This window comes from Macrosteles quadrilineatus, unplaced genomic scaffold (assembly GCF_028750875.1).
Source record: "Macrosteles quadrilineatus isolate MER2022 unplaced genomic scaffold, UCM_ALF_1.0 Scaffold_2__2_contigs__length_208266976, whole genome shotgun sequence".
NCBI classification, from domain to species: Eukaryota; Metazoa; Arthropoda; class Insecta; order Hemiptera; family Cicadellidae; genus Macrosteles; species Macrosteles quadrilineatus.
In genome coordinates, this window is record NW_026542595.1 from 70,911,164 (window position 1) to 70,926,394 (window position 15,231).

The window sequence follows — 15,231 nt, forward strand, 5'->3', positions numbered from 1 at the left end:
CGAGCTCTAAGTTTCACTAAACTTTCATCTACTGCTACATCTTGTTCCATTGTATAGAAGTCCATAAACTTATTTTCTAGGTAGGAAATTACCGGTCTCAATTTCTTCAATTTATCTTTCGGATCTGTAAAATCAGGATCAGAGAAATGCAAAAATTGTGAAATAAGACAAAATCGCTTATATGTCATGACTTCTGAAAAAATAGTTGTTTCTACAATTTTCCTAGTCGACCAGTACATCTTTATCCTTGGCTTTTTTACCTGGCCCATTAGAATATAAAGTGCCAGATATGCTTTTATTTCTGGCACAGTAACTGGCACCCACAACTTATCATCTGCAAGCTTTCTTCTATTAGGGTCATTCAATTGTTTATTTGCGTAATCGTTTGTCTCAACACACAACATAGAGTAAAACTCATTCCCTAAAAACTGAGATAAAATGTCAAGTTCTGAGGGGGTGTTTCCCAGTCGACGTGCATAAATTGGATTTAGGCCGGGGGTAGCAACAAATGGAATAGTTTTAGGGACATTGTCTTTATCTTCCCAGTTCCATTGTGACTTTTTTTTATTTATTTTCTTTTTTTTCTTAGCCCTACTTTTTTTTGGTTGTCTTGTATTGGTATTTCTTCCTACTTTTCTTTTTGAAGGCTTATTCGTTCGAAGAGTATTAGGTTTAGGCCTACTTGGTCCAGGCCTAGGAAATTCAATTGACTCAGGAACAGACATAGATGTAGGCCTAGTTTCAATTGACTCAGAAACCAAAGGTACAAGACTGGACCTATCTCCTTGCCCCATTTCGATTTCAATGTCCATATCATCAATAGGTACTTCATCAAAACCTACACTACCACTTACAGCCTCACCTTGGTCTCTGTCTGAATTGGCTAACCCATCTTCACCATCTGATTCCAAAATATCCTGAGGATCCAGCTCTTCAATTTCCCCAAAACAATCGCCTTGGTCTGAATTGGCTAGGCCTATCCCATCTTCACCATCTGATTCTACAAGATATCGAGGATCCAACTCTTCTACTTCCCCAAAACAATCATCACTAGAATCACTACTACGTTCTTGGTCACTGTCGCTTTCCTCAAATAAAATTCTATCTATTTCACTGGAATATAAAAAATCGTCCCTACGAGCCATCATATAACCTTCAACTACGGTAAAACATTTCCGAAAAATAATTCGTCTTCTGTAATAGAACAACAACTAAAAACTAACAAAACACTATTGAAAAAACTGACACTTCATTGTTTTATTCGTCATAAAATTCAATATAAACACACTTATTATTTGAAAATGTAGACACACGTAATGTTTACAAACATGTAACACAATTTTGTTGTTTACAATTGTGACAGCAGACTAATACACCGTCACTAAGCTAGCGACGTAGTGACCAACAGCTGCGAACGAAATAGGTCCATATTACGCAATCAATATAAATATTACGGCATATAATAATTGACTTTAAATAGCTTTTTTATCAAATTTGATGTTCTATATAGCCCTAAAAGTTGTAAAAAGCTACTAAAATAATGTTAAATGCAAGTAAAAAGAATAACAATAAAGTATGTCGTCATCACGAGATAGCTCGTGATGGTGGTTTTGGGCCACTTGAAGCCATCACGAGTATACTCGTGATAGGTCGCCAATGGGTTAAAACTTCTCATTTTGGGAGTTTGTTTTATGTACATTGATTTGTTACCTTAATTGGGAAAGAATTTTGATAAGATAAATATGGTATTTAAAATCACAAAATTAAACAAGTTTTTCCGTTTAAAAAACTTCATAGTTGCAAACAGGGTTAGTAGTAAAGAACCAATGTTGCTGTCTCACCTGTGACCTCAAAAAATACTTAAAAAGCATATTAAGGGTCCCCCCTACCTCTGCCGTTTTGTGTAAACACAAGGGTCTGGGGCAACCGTGTTTCCAAAGGCTACACTTAACGTAGAATCAAAGTTAGGGTGGCATTTTGAAGAGGATTAAATTATTTAGAGTGTTGTGATATAAATATTTTTAATATCGTACCATAAAGCCTTAAAATCTTCTTTGAATGTAGACGAAAGACGGCAATTTTAAACTGCTTCAACTTATTATAGAATTGTTACTTTAAAATTCTAGAATCAGAGACGCATAGATTGTTTTTTTTTCTGTAAAACCCCATTCATTGTTTTTTACTAGCATGTATGGGTAGTTTACAAAGGCAGTTGCCGTGAACGTCTGCAAGAGCTTCTCGCGGCGCTGTTCAACGGCGCAACATAGCTACTGAAGCCCGAGCTGAGATTTTCGAGTCGATGTCCTGCGGACCAAAAAGTCTCTGTGCTGCCCATACTCATAATAGGCAAACATATGGTGTTAGGTGTTACCTTTAAATGCACCCTGGTTAATAAAACGGCATAATATAAAGTTAAACAGCAATGAATGACACTCCTCCCCCTACCCCCCACGACAATGCAATGCAATGTCTTGCGTATACTATCTGTTTAAAAAACATCCGGTTCCTGTGGGTCACTCTGTATTATGCTTGACTAGCCAGCAAGCTAGACGTAGTGATTCGTCCTGTAGTGACTAGTGTCTAACGTGTTGTTGTTTGTTCCCTGTGGTTGCCGTGGCGATGTCCAGGGAGAGGTAAATACTACAGTAAATGTGTCTTTGTTGCTTCATGTTTGCATGACTGTGTACACATTGTCTTCATTTTGAAGCATAATGGAAAGAATAATGGAATGGTCTGTCCAAAAACATTTACTGGCTGAGATGTAAAATATGCTTTGTTTTTGCTGCCAAAATTAAATATTGTACGCTTGCGTTTGATAAGTTGGAGTTGTGTATTTGTTTATGATTAAAAACTTTATTTTGCATCCTCACTACTTTATATGTTTGTATTGTTCATTGATTTTAAACCTATAAGATATAGGCCTACAATTTTATTGTTACACTTTAATAAGTCACTCATTTTTCACAAGTGGCAGAAATAGAAGTACTGTACTTTGAAAATCATTACAAGACAGTTATTTGCTTTTAATGCCTGTAATGTAACACCTAGCATGTTTTAAAACAGAGGATGTTGCATGATTCTTTTTGGAATTTTCATATAAATTTTTTAGGTATTACAGTTTCAAGATTTATGTCAATGAATGTTCTGTTTATCTCTTTTGGGATGTGTATAGCTTTCTGCATGGTTGAAAGTTACGGGATCTCTTCTGTCAATTATGCAATTTTTCTAATTATTTGTCATTGTAAGATTTTACTAACTTAGCTTCTGAACACCTTACTTAACTTATTAAGCAATACAGTTTTAACCATTTACACTAAAACTCTTATCGCTTCATTAATATATTCAAAAATTTCTTCATAAAAATGTTTTGGTACTCACCTTTTATCTCAACCTCACTAATTTTAATATGCACATTAGGTGTGTAACTACATTTCATCTAATAAACAAGGCAAGGAAGTGGACAAAATATAGTTTATATATGAACCTTACCTAACCTGACAGACTGTGCAATAAATTCAGAGGATCCAAAATAATAGAACTTGAGTAACAATATCTTGTATTTAAAAATCCTAATTTATAGCCAATTTACATATACTTTCAAGATTTCTAAACAGAGCACATTAGGTATTGTATTGTGTACTGTCCACACTTATTTGTTATTGCTAATGTTTGTGACAGGGACTTTGCGTACGTGGCACGCGACCGCACAACACGCAAACACATGTGTCACGTGTTCAGATGTGACATTCCTGCTCGGACTATCGCAAACACTCTGCGAGACATCTGCAAGAAGATCATGATAGAGAGGAGTCTACAACAGAACCTGGCAAAGCCTATTGATATTAGTGAGTGAAATACATTACAACTTATGATGTAAATTACACTTGCTTACTAGACCTGATGAATTTCTGTGATTGTCACACAATAACTAATTGAATGCTACAAATGCTACAAATTCTGTCAGTGGCTCTGGTTTTGGACCTAGAAATAGTAAAAACAACACAAAATCATTGCACAAAGAAACATAAGTTGAACTTCAATGAGACTCTAAAGTAATATAAGGTATTCAATATTCAGTACTGAAATTTCACCAAAGTTATGATTTGTGATATACCTCTTATGAATATAAATTAATGTAAACCTGTTGCTTTGATCTTTATAATTGTACACTTTTCTTGTAAACATTTAGCTATTTATTTGCATTGTTTTGCCACTCTTATTCTCAACAATAAACTGGTATTCTATTAATTTGTCATTTTAAGGGACTTGTTGACAGGAATTCTCATTTGTCAATGGTCATCACAAATTGCAATTAATTTGGTATAAAAAAGAAGTTGGCAGCCCATTTTGTTAAATTCACCCTTACATACAAGTCTAAAAAAGTGCATGGAGTGAGTATCTCAAGCAAAGCCAGATGAGAGCTACAAGTAGTGAACTGCACTGGTAAAATGGCGGCTCTGATACCTGGCTTAGGCTGCCTTGCATTCCATTACTGGTGCACTACTGATTCTGCCATAGACTCATTTAATGTTGCTTCACCTGACTAATGAGTGTATGTTTACAGATGGCGGTGGGTTAGGTAGCCGAGCTGGCTTGGCCACCAGACCTACAAACCTTCCTGTGGAGCACCGGAGGTTCCATCGTAACGGCCAGACTCTAGTCAGTAAGTACACTCAGTGACTGAACACACAAAAGACTGATTGAATAAAAAGCTCTGTGAAATAACACCAAATGTAATAATGCTGGGTACAAGCCATTAACGGCTTTTGTAGCTAAATTGTATGAGTTAGTAAATTTGTATTGTTTGTAAATTTGTATTTTTTTGAAAGACATATTCTTATACTTCTCTCATTCCACCCATTTTAGGTGTCACACAAAACTCAGCAGGTAGTTTACTTATTTATCTTTATGGGTTTTGGTTACCACATTTGGAGGATTTTGTGTAATCAAATGTGGAACATTATGGACGTTCTGTTGCGACTTGTTGTAGAGCCCCACTATAGAGGTCTATGCATTAACAGTTGTGTAATGTCTCAGCCCAGTCATTCCCCACACCCATGGAGGAGCCCAAGAAGGTGTTGAGGGCAGACTACCTGGGCAGTCTGCAGGTGGCTCGGGCATCTGGCATGGACGTTCTCAACGACGCCATTGAACAGCTGGTCAACACAGTACCCGTGGACCAGTGGCGACCCGTCAGTGTCAGTGTCGCCCCTTCCATGATCACCATCAATGATGTGAGTCACACCTACATACCTACGATTTTTCAATAACATCATATTAGTATTGTATATGTTTACATAAAAATTCAGCCTTGGCTTTACTGGATGGCAAAACAAATTATGCCAAAAAAGGGACTGAACATTTTCTAAGGTTTGGAATTTTGTGGTTGTGTTATTTATAAATACACACTTTAAGGTGTGGAGAAACACCTTAAGGATTTTGGTGAACCAAGATTCGTCATCCAGCTACCACAAATTGTTATCTTACAACAACAAAAACTGAGTGTCAAAAAGTTATTCTGATAGTTCATGTAATCTTGTGTGTTCATTGTCACAACATTGTCTTAATGTATATACTACAAAATGAAAATACATATTTTATTGTTCTTAGGACCTAATAAATGGACTAAACTAAAAATAATCCATTACCGTAACTATTGACTGCTGTTTCTTCAATACCTCGAGTTCTTATCTATAGTTGCCAGATGATACAATCACAGACAAGATACTAGTAGTACGCTTATTCTGCGCGTAACAGGATGAGTGAACATTAGCGCAATAATGAAAGAGTCCACCCACACCTAGCACACTTACCGGTGTCACTGGTGTACACAATAATGTTATTTGTATGGGCAAATCAACCCATGAGTCGGGGCAAATAATGGTGAGTCGGTGACTCAAGTCGGTAGCGTCACGCGAACTTCGGGCCCAAGGCAGCGATGTCGCGAGTTCGGATCCTGGTCACTGCCACTAAATTTTATCAGTACAGTTCACCAATTGCTTTGCTGTAAACGATCCACGCACGGGCGAGGTTAAAAGAGGCTGGACCAACCTCTTAAAAAACCAAATCTCAGTCAACAACAATCCTAACTTCTCGTCCATTAATTAACCAAAGTCATTGGTAATATACGTAATGTATTTCCTGATTCCCTCTCTTCTCATAGCATTTTATTATTGCAGATACGTTAATCTAACTGTCACAAAGAGTTCCCACACTCTGGACTGTTCACCTTGACTACTTTCTTTACCACTTCCTACGTCGTGGACCTGTTTCCCTCTCTTCTCATAGCATTTTATTATTGCAGATACATTAATCTAACTGTCACAAAGGGTTCCCACACTCCGGACTCCTCGCCTCGACTACTGCCTTCACCACTTCCTACGTCGTGGACCTGTTTCCCTCCCTTCCCATAGCATTTTTAGAATTGCAGATACTGTACATTATTCTAATTATCACAAAGGGTTTCTACACTCCGGAATGCTCGCCTCGACTATTTCCTTCACCACTTCCTACGTCGTAGACCTGTTTCCCTCCCTTCCTATAGCATTTTAGAATTTCAAATAGATTAATTTAACTTTAACAAAGGGTTCCCACACTCCGGACTGTTCACCTTGACTACATCCTTCACCACTTCCTACGTCGTGGACCTGTTTCCCTCCCTTCCTAGAGCATTTTAGAATTTCAAATAGATTAATTTAACTTTCACAAAGGGTTCCCACACTCCGGTCTGCTCACCTTGACTAAATCCTTCACCGCTTCCTACGTCGTGGACCTGTTTCCCTCCCTTCTCATAGCATTTTCGAATTGCAGTTACACTAATCTAACTGTCACAAAGGGTTTCTACACTCCAGAATGCTCACCTCGACTAATTCCATTACCACTTCCTACGTCGTGGACCTGTTTCCCTCCCTTTCTATAGCATTTTAGTATTGAAGGTATATTAATCAAACTGTCACAAAGGGTTTCTACACTCCGGACTGCTCGCCTCGACTACTTCCATCATCGCTTCCTACGTCATGGACCTGTTTCCCTCCCTTCCCATAGCATTTTAGAATTGCAGTTACACTAATCTAACTGCCACAAAGGGTTTCTACACTTCAGAATGCTCGCCTCGACTACTTCCATTACCACTTCCTACGTCGTGGACCTGTTTCCCTCCCTTCCTATAGCATTTTAGTATTGCAGGTATATTAATCTAACTGTCACAAAGGGTTTCTACACTCCGGACTGCTCGCCTTGACTACTTCCATCACCGCTTCCGACGTCGTGGACCTGTTTCCTTCCCTTCCTATTGGAATTTAGAATTGCAGTTATATTAATCTAACTGCCACAAAGGGTTTCTACACTCCGGACTGCTCGCCTTGACTACTTCCTTCACCACTTCCTACATCGTGGACCTCTTTTTCTCCCTTCCCATAGCATTTTTAGAATTGCAGATACATTATTCTAACTGTCATAAAGGCCCCCCACACTCCGCAGCGCTCGCCTTGACTACTTCCTTCACTATTTCCTTCACTACTTCCTACATCGTAGACCTGTTTCCCTATCTTTCCATAGCATTTAAGTATTACAGATACGTTAATTTAACAGTCATAAAGGGTTTCCGTACTCCTTTCTTTTCACTGCTCACCTTTCCGCTTTCTTTACTACTCTCTACGTCGGGGATCTGTCCCCCCCCCCTTCGCATAGCATTTTAGTATAAAAATATACCAACATTTTTGAATATTTAATATTCAATGCCAACATTAAATTGAATAATGTAAAAAGCTGCGTTGTTCTAAATACATACATACCTATATAATTTTAATTAAAAGGCGAAATTTTAATACTGAACATAAACAGTATATAACTGCCGACTAATATTGTTAAGTTCAATTTATTATTATGAAAGCTGTGAAATTTAATTAGCTTAAATAACATTATTCTGAAAGCTGTGAAATTATAATGATATATATTCATAGACGACAAACTGTTTACTCCATGAATGAAAGAGCTTAGAGTAAAAGTCGTTCTCTCTGTCTTAAGTAGACAACAAAATTGTTGGTCGCAAAACGTAAACAAATAAAAAGAAGAAGAAGGTAGCTCCTAATGTTATTCTTATGGGACAAATTTAAAAATGTTTTTTTAAGTATTTTATAATTACTACTGAGCGGAATCGTCTAGAATTTTAATGGTGTCTCTACACTGGTGTCATAACTATTTGTGCAAAATTTGAACGCTATAAGTGCAACGGTTCTTGAGTTTTAGGTGCGAACACACACACACACACACACACACACATACTCCAGCGGACAACTTTTCTCCGACTCCGCTATACACGATACATAGATTCGTTCACTTATCTATTAAATGTTTTCTTTGGTTTGGGCTTTTTATCTGTTTGTAAGAGAGTTGAACTGGAGGACATTTGAAACATGTAGAAATATTTCTTACTGCATGTTACGTTACAGTTTATGGTAGGTTTCTATGACATAAGGTGTTCTGTGGCAGGATGAGTGCAAGCCGGTGGCAGAGTGCAGAGTGCGCTACTTGTCGTTCCTAGGCATCGGCCAAAATGTGAAGCAGTGCGCCTTCATCATGCACACAGCGCAGGACTTGTTCATCGCCCATGTGTTCCACTGTGAGCCCAGCTCTGGGGCTCTGTGTAAGACCATTGAAGCCGCTTGCAAGGTCAGCAACAGTAGCAACTACTTGTTGTTAGACATAAGAATGATCATCTTTTTACATAGTTTGATCGTACATTTTGATTGTAATTCAAGTTTATGTAAGATTTAGGAAACTTATAACTTAGTGTCGGTGGTTACGCAACAATGAAGGGTGGAGTTTATCTACGTCTTAAAATAAGTATAAAAACAAATTATTGAATAGAATAAAAAGTCTCTACCGGGTAGTGCTTGGTACTGGAGCATAAAATCAGCTTCTGGCATTAAAGATGTAAAAACTACCGGAAAATGAGTGTTAAGTTGAGGAAACGTGTAAAGTTTCATCTCAAGCCCAGTTGTTGCTTCCAGCTGAGGTACCAGAAGTGCCTGGACGCACACCCCGGCCGTGCCACCGCAGGAGCAGGTGCTCAGGGCAAGGGTCTCGGCGCAACCATCAAGTCTCTGGTCTCGGGACTGACAGGACGACGATCACGGACCTCAGAATCCTGAGAAGAAGCTCTATCACTGCAGGTATGCTATGATGATGTTGTGTGACTTTCAGCTAGTCAATCTGTATATGATTTTCAACTTCATGGAGAAAAACTGAATGCGGTTGTGTATCATAAATTGTTGGAGATTCAATGGTAAAAATTTGTCACCTGGGCCCTGTTTCATAAAACTACTAGTCTAGTATTTACTAGTCCATGGACTAGTAATACTAGTGTATTTTACAAGTCTACGTTTCAAAAATCTACTAGTGTAGGGACTAGTATTACTAGTGGTTTTTACTAGTGTAGACAGCAATGTGTTTCATAAATTTTTACTCTTATAAATTACACTGGTAAATACTAGCCATTTTCTAACAACCTCTCTACACCCGTATTATTTGAAGTAGACTAGTATTTTTGGAAAGAGAGTTATTTGATTAATCACATCATAAAAAAAAAAAGAATTATTAAGTTCTTTTTGCAAGTGCGAATTGTGTAGTAGTAAAACTCTCAGGAAAACAAACTACTTCAGGTGTTGGACAGTTTCTCCAAAAATTCAAGTACAATTCCCGGTGTCCACATCAGAGTAAATTATGAACATCTTCTGCGGTCATGGCAAAATCATGAACATCTTCCGCAGTCATGGTAAAATCATGAACATCATCTACTGTCTGACGAAATTGTGAGCATCTTCTACGGTCATGGCAAAATCATGAACATCTTTCGCAGTCATGGTAAAATCATGAACATCATCTACTGTCTGACAAAATTGTGAACATCATCTACTGTCTGATGAAATTGTGAGCATCTTCTACGGTCATGGCAAAATTATGAACATCTTTCGCAGTCATGAACATCATATGCTGTCTGACAAAATTGTGAACATCTTCTGCGGTTATGGCAAAATAGTGAACATCTTCTACTGTCTGACGAAATTATGAACATATTCTGTGGTCATGGCAAAATAGTGAACATCTTCCCCAGCGGTCAAGAAGAAATTGTGAACGTCTTCGACGACTACACCTAACAACACAGACCCCTACCCTAAACTTTACCTTGTCCTTCTACAAATTTTATATTCAGACTACGGTGTGTTGCTCACATTGAACCAACTGTTGTAGGATCTGTGGTCTTTAGCAGCAGAGGAGAGGGAAGTGATCCCACACAGACACCTGCAGTCTCCACTGACGTCTCGCTACTTCAGTGGTGGTGGAGGGGGCAGTGATGACCTACAGCTGCAGTCTCTATTGTCTCCGTCGCTAGACTCTCGCAGACTGCAGCAGCTGGCCAGCATGCCTTGGGAGTACTGAGCAACTTACAATGATCATGATCATTCACTGACTGTACTCTACACATCAGAGTCTATGTATTTATTTTAATGAAATCGTTGTTTAAAGTAAAAAATATGTTTTCCATTTTTACAATAAGAATAAATATTTTTTTATCACTTAAAAACATGTCAATGTAGGTTTCCACACTGTATGATCATTGTATTTTGGTGTTAACTATATTTTTTATAATAGGAACTCATAAACTGTTTGGACCTAATAAAACAATCCATCAGCACACTTAACGTTACACTAAGCAAAGTAAAATTAATGTAAAAACAGTCTTTATAGAAGGAAAAACGGATTTTACAATAGGATGGGAAGTCTTTTTGCAGTTTCCAAAGTTGAAGGTATCATCTATGTTATTATTTTTGTTACAAAAAATTACAAATAAAAATTTTAATATTCTGAGTTGATGAAGTTTAAAATGGACATTAGTAGGTCTACAATTAATTAACAATGATTTGAGACAAAATGTGTAGAGTGCAACATGTATTCAGTGAATGTTCATTCAAGTAAGCCATGGCTACTTATTGCCAATGATCAGTTCTTTTTTACTAAGCATTTAACTCCAATGATAGCGTTATTCCCGATAAGGAGCGGAAAAATGATGATATTCCTATAATACTAATGTACGAAAGGATTTACATTTGTAACCTTCAAAATGAAAAGAATTCGGAACTCGAATGTAAACAAGAGATTGTACATAGAAAGAGAACATGTTTATCAACAGCTTGAGTGTACTTTGCTACTGTATTTGTATTTTGTAAAGAGAAATATTGTCAAGCTATGTTAGATATCAAAGTTTCAAAGTAGAGTTAAGTGCACAGCTTGTGACTCACTCCGATAAAATAGGTGTTATGTTTTTGATATAAATCTAATAAACGCCGTCAATGTGTTATGCAACTGGTGTGTAGATATATCTAGCTACAGCTTTGTCGCAGTTAAAGAATGTGTGAATTTGAGGATAAAATGTATATAATTGAAAATCGGTCTTACACTTTATTTGTAGGAATGATTTCAACAGCAATTGTAAAAATATCACTTTAATTTTTCTACAGTAGTCTCTTGGTCTAGTCCAAGAGTGGTGTTTGTTCAGATCAATAATGATTATCAACTTACACAGTTTACCACATGAGTCTGAATGAGCCAGATTCAACAGTATTCATAATTTGTTGAAACTAAATAAATTGGTGAGTTTTTTATCCTATTTACAAATCAACCACAGTTGATGGTCATTAAGGAAAATGACTATTCTCTTACAGTATCAACAAATCTATATTCGTACAAATTCTTCCACAGTTGTAATTACCAGGTAACAAATTAGTTTTGCGACAGTCACTCGATTGAGAGTTAAATTATGTGAAAAGAAATAAGAATGAAAGTTAAGTGTTGTCAAACGCATATCCGATTGTACATAAGCCTGTGTATAGCTGGCCCCTCATCCTTCCTTGCACAAACATAGAGATGATGTTATAGTTTAGGCTACTCGACAGTTATGTACCACTTTCCTTTGTCTTGTTATATGTCAGTGATTTAGATGTAGGGAACATGCTGGTGTTGTACATATTCATCTGCTGTATCAATATTCAGTTTATTGTTTCATCTATACAACCAAAGAGCTAATTTTGAGGAATTCATAGGAAAATATCTAGGTTTATTGTTTATTTTCAGTACTGTTTTATATTTTTGTGGAATATACTATGTCCAGTTCTTGATGGTTACTCAGCTAAATTTTATAAATACTATTCTATTGATAATCCAACACTTATGGGACTGAGAGGTTTTTAGATTACTAGAAACATTTGATTACTGAAAATAATACTTATCTAAAATACTATATAAGACGAGTAAACCTATGAAGCCTTTATATCTACTCTTTAACTACTGCTGGCTGTTCAAATCAATCAGTTTAGGAATTGTTTTTCAACAAATATATTGAAAAAACTATTTAATTTTGATAATTAAACTTCACATATAGCTGTATCTTGCTATCCTGAATATCTTTAAGTACAACCAAATCGACTAGGTCTATATAAAGTCTAGATGCTAAGTCTGGTACCTACTGTACTACAAATCTAAATTGTTCATCAAGGCCTGTCCATGACTAATTTCATATCCTCCTCTAATACAAAGCCGTGCCGAGACATCGGCAACACCATTGTCCTGACAAACCACAACAGCTGTTGCACTAATTTATAATGGACAGTATGGGAAATGTTTATGTTTACACTTTTGTTATTTCTGTTATTACCATGGCAACAGGCATGATGTTGCCTCACACCATCCTAGTGGAGGCTATACCAATTTTGTTAGAGTACAAAATTACACGAGTTTACAAATCCTGTTGAATGGTTTTTACAAGAAGTTTTTTAAAAGCTCACTTCTGGAAAACAAATGTTTGACTCTTGTAATATTCACTTGTTCATATTAACTTACTGAATCTGGAATATTTTAGTAAACTTGTTTTACTAAAAACTGTTAAAGCTGCAATTGTATTTTGACTCAAGGCAAGTGAGACACTGTATGTTGGTTAATTAAGCCTTTATGATCGTATGTTCCCTTTTTGTTACCAGTTCAAACAACTAATTGAAATACTCGTTACATTCATCTTTGTATATAATTTGTATTTTAACTACCTAGTACCATAAGGGTATTTATTAAGTAGCAATATTTATTTTCTAGTTTAAACTAAGATTTTCCTGAAACTCACAGGTTTTATTTCAAGTAAACTATCAAAACTATTCTCAACCATTCCATCATAACGCTCCAGTCTGGCATATCTTTTGCAATAATAATTGTTTTCTATGTTTTCATGTTTGTAGATAAACTGTTGTACTGTTTGAAATTAATTGTCTAGTTCATAATAATTTGTTCAAGATGCCATCTTATTATTGTATTTTTTTATGTATAATTTTTAGTAGGCAAAAATTCAAACTAGTGATAGACGATATGATTATATGTTAAATATGTTTAAAATATTATTTTTTGCTTATAATACTGTCATGCATGACGTAAATATTTTAATAAATTATTTAACCGAGTTTATAAAATTTTAAAAGAGCTGTTGTATTATACACTTTGAGCTGTAATCCGAAACCTGCTGTTTACGTTATGTTATGGATGTAAGATATCTGTAAGATAAATTTTGCAATGTTACTATTTTTCTAATCAGGCTTGCACGAGCTTGCTTCCTCAAGCCAATGTTTAGATCACCGTCACTGCTGAATAAATAGAAAAATGTTGGTGAACAAGTCTTTTTATTATCCATGATTAATTTACTTCTTATTATCCAAGACTATTTATAAAATACCCATGTTGGTATTACTCCTTGGGAATACCGGGTGATCTCTCCATAAGGTGGGCTGTGCCTACTTGGATGTAGCCAGCTGTCGCAGGTACCTATTTTTTTACCACAATAATCAAGAAACTATTGAGTTATCAATACATCATGCCATGTTCTACAAACACAAAATAGCAATAGAAGGGGCACAGAAAGTGTTATTTGTCACCAATTTTGGCTTGCTGTGGCCAATAAAGATGGCATTCGCCGACCACTTGCTATTGGTGAGCGTTGATTTGCCTCCCGATTTGCTGTGTCAGTGTACTTATTGATTAGATCAGAAGTGAATGGCGTTAGTCTTGTTTAACTACAAAAAATATACAGAAATTAAATACAGTATAAAAGATGCCACAGTCAGGTGGCTAACCTCTATTAAAATGAGGTTTGCTGCTCAAAACTTTTGAAGTATAGACCTATTTAAATAACTTTTTCATCACTCCGTAACGAAAGTAACTATTTTCGAACAGCTGACATCAATGAAAGTAGTCGTTTCCCAAGCTCTAATTTAGGGCGAGGGAAAATCGCCCTATGCAGATACTTTTAAATTTCATGATGGGTTAGCCTCTGGATCAAGATATTGCAAGATTTATAAGGTTTAAATTACCTCTGTTGCATCAATTGATCCTTGTGTTATACAATAACTACAGCTGTTTCGTGCTGCTATACGAACACAGGTTAGAACAGTTTTCTCATCCGTGAATAAGATCGTCAGCATTTTGTACATTGTACATTTAGGACATATGACACGAAACACATACATAACGACATTTATGTAATTCAAACCATAATTACAGTGACCTACACAATAATTTAGAAATCGTGCATCTGTGCAATGAAGGCAGACAAATGGATATCATGGAAGAATTTGAGATTTACAGAGCATCAAAACAACACCCGCACCTTGCGGTCGGACTACTTGGCCAAGTTTTTTATTGTAAATACATAAATGTCGTTATATGTTTCATGTGCAATGTACAAATGCTGACGACCTCATTCAAAACTGTTGAAAACAGTCAAAACGTTCTAACCTGAAGATGTGCTCGTATAGCAGCATGAAACAGCTTTAGTTATTTTATCATATTTTATTACCTGTCCTAAATAATTAATTTTACCTGGTTTGTCTAGCTATAAGATAATAAGCTATTAACGTAGGTGTCTTGGTAAGACCTGGACCTGGGATGCTTTGATGTCCACGGATACCAAAAACATAATCTGTTAAAATTTAAACTCACACACACAAAATATTTTATATAGCCTAGCCTATGCATTTCCATTAGTATAAGAACTTGGGTAAAATGATAACATTTCATGACCGGATTATGGGAATGGGGTTTTTCGTTAAAGTCACAAGTCAAGGTCAAAGTCCTTTATTAAGCCAGATTAACAAATATTTTGCATTGGCCAGGTTTTTACTAATAAAATTACATTTG

General features: G+C 36.3%; 1 protein-coding gene across 3 annotated transcripts in view; it reads left to right on the forward strand.

The window, feature by feature from the left end:
• Positions 1-13,702, forward strand: part of LOC128985086 (protein Fe65 homolog) — a 127,192-nt gene extending 113,490 nt beyond the window's left edge. For all 3 annotated transcript variants that reach the window (XM_054404464.1, XM_054404465.1, XM_054404466.1), the window contains 6 exons: positions 3,679-3,845; positions 4,565-4,663; positions 5,038-5,234; positions 8,491-8,670; positions 9,012-9,173; positions 10,252-13,702. In XM_054404464.1, the coding sequence (XP_054260439.1) occupies positions 3,679-3,845; positions 4,565-4,663; positions 5,038-5,234; positions 8,491-8,670; positions 9,012-9,152 (784 nt within the window). In that variant the 3' untranslated portion in view covers positions 9,153-9,173; positions 10,252-13,702. The remainder of the gene's footprint in view (positions 1-3,678; positions 3,846-4,564; positions 4,664-5,037; positions 5,235-8,490; positions 8,671-9,011; positions 9,174-10,251) is intronic.
• The last annotated feature ends 1,529 nt before the right edge of the window (positions 13,703-15,231 follow it).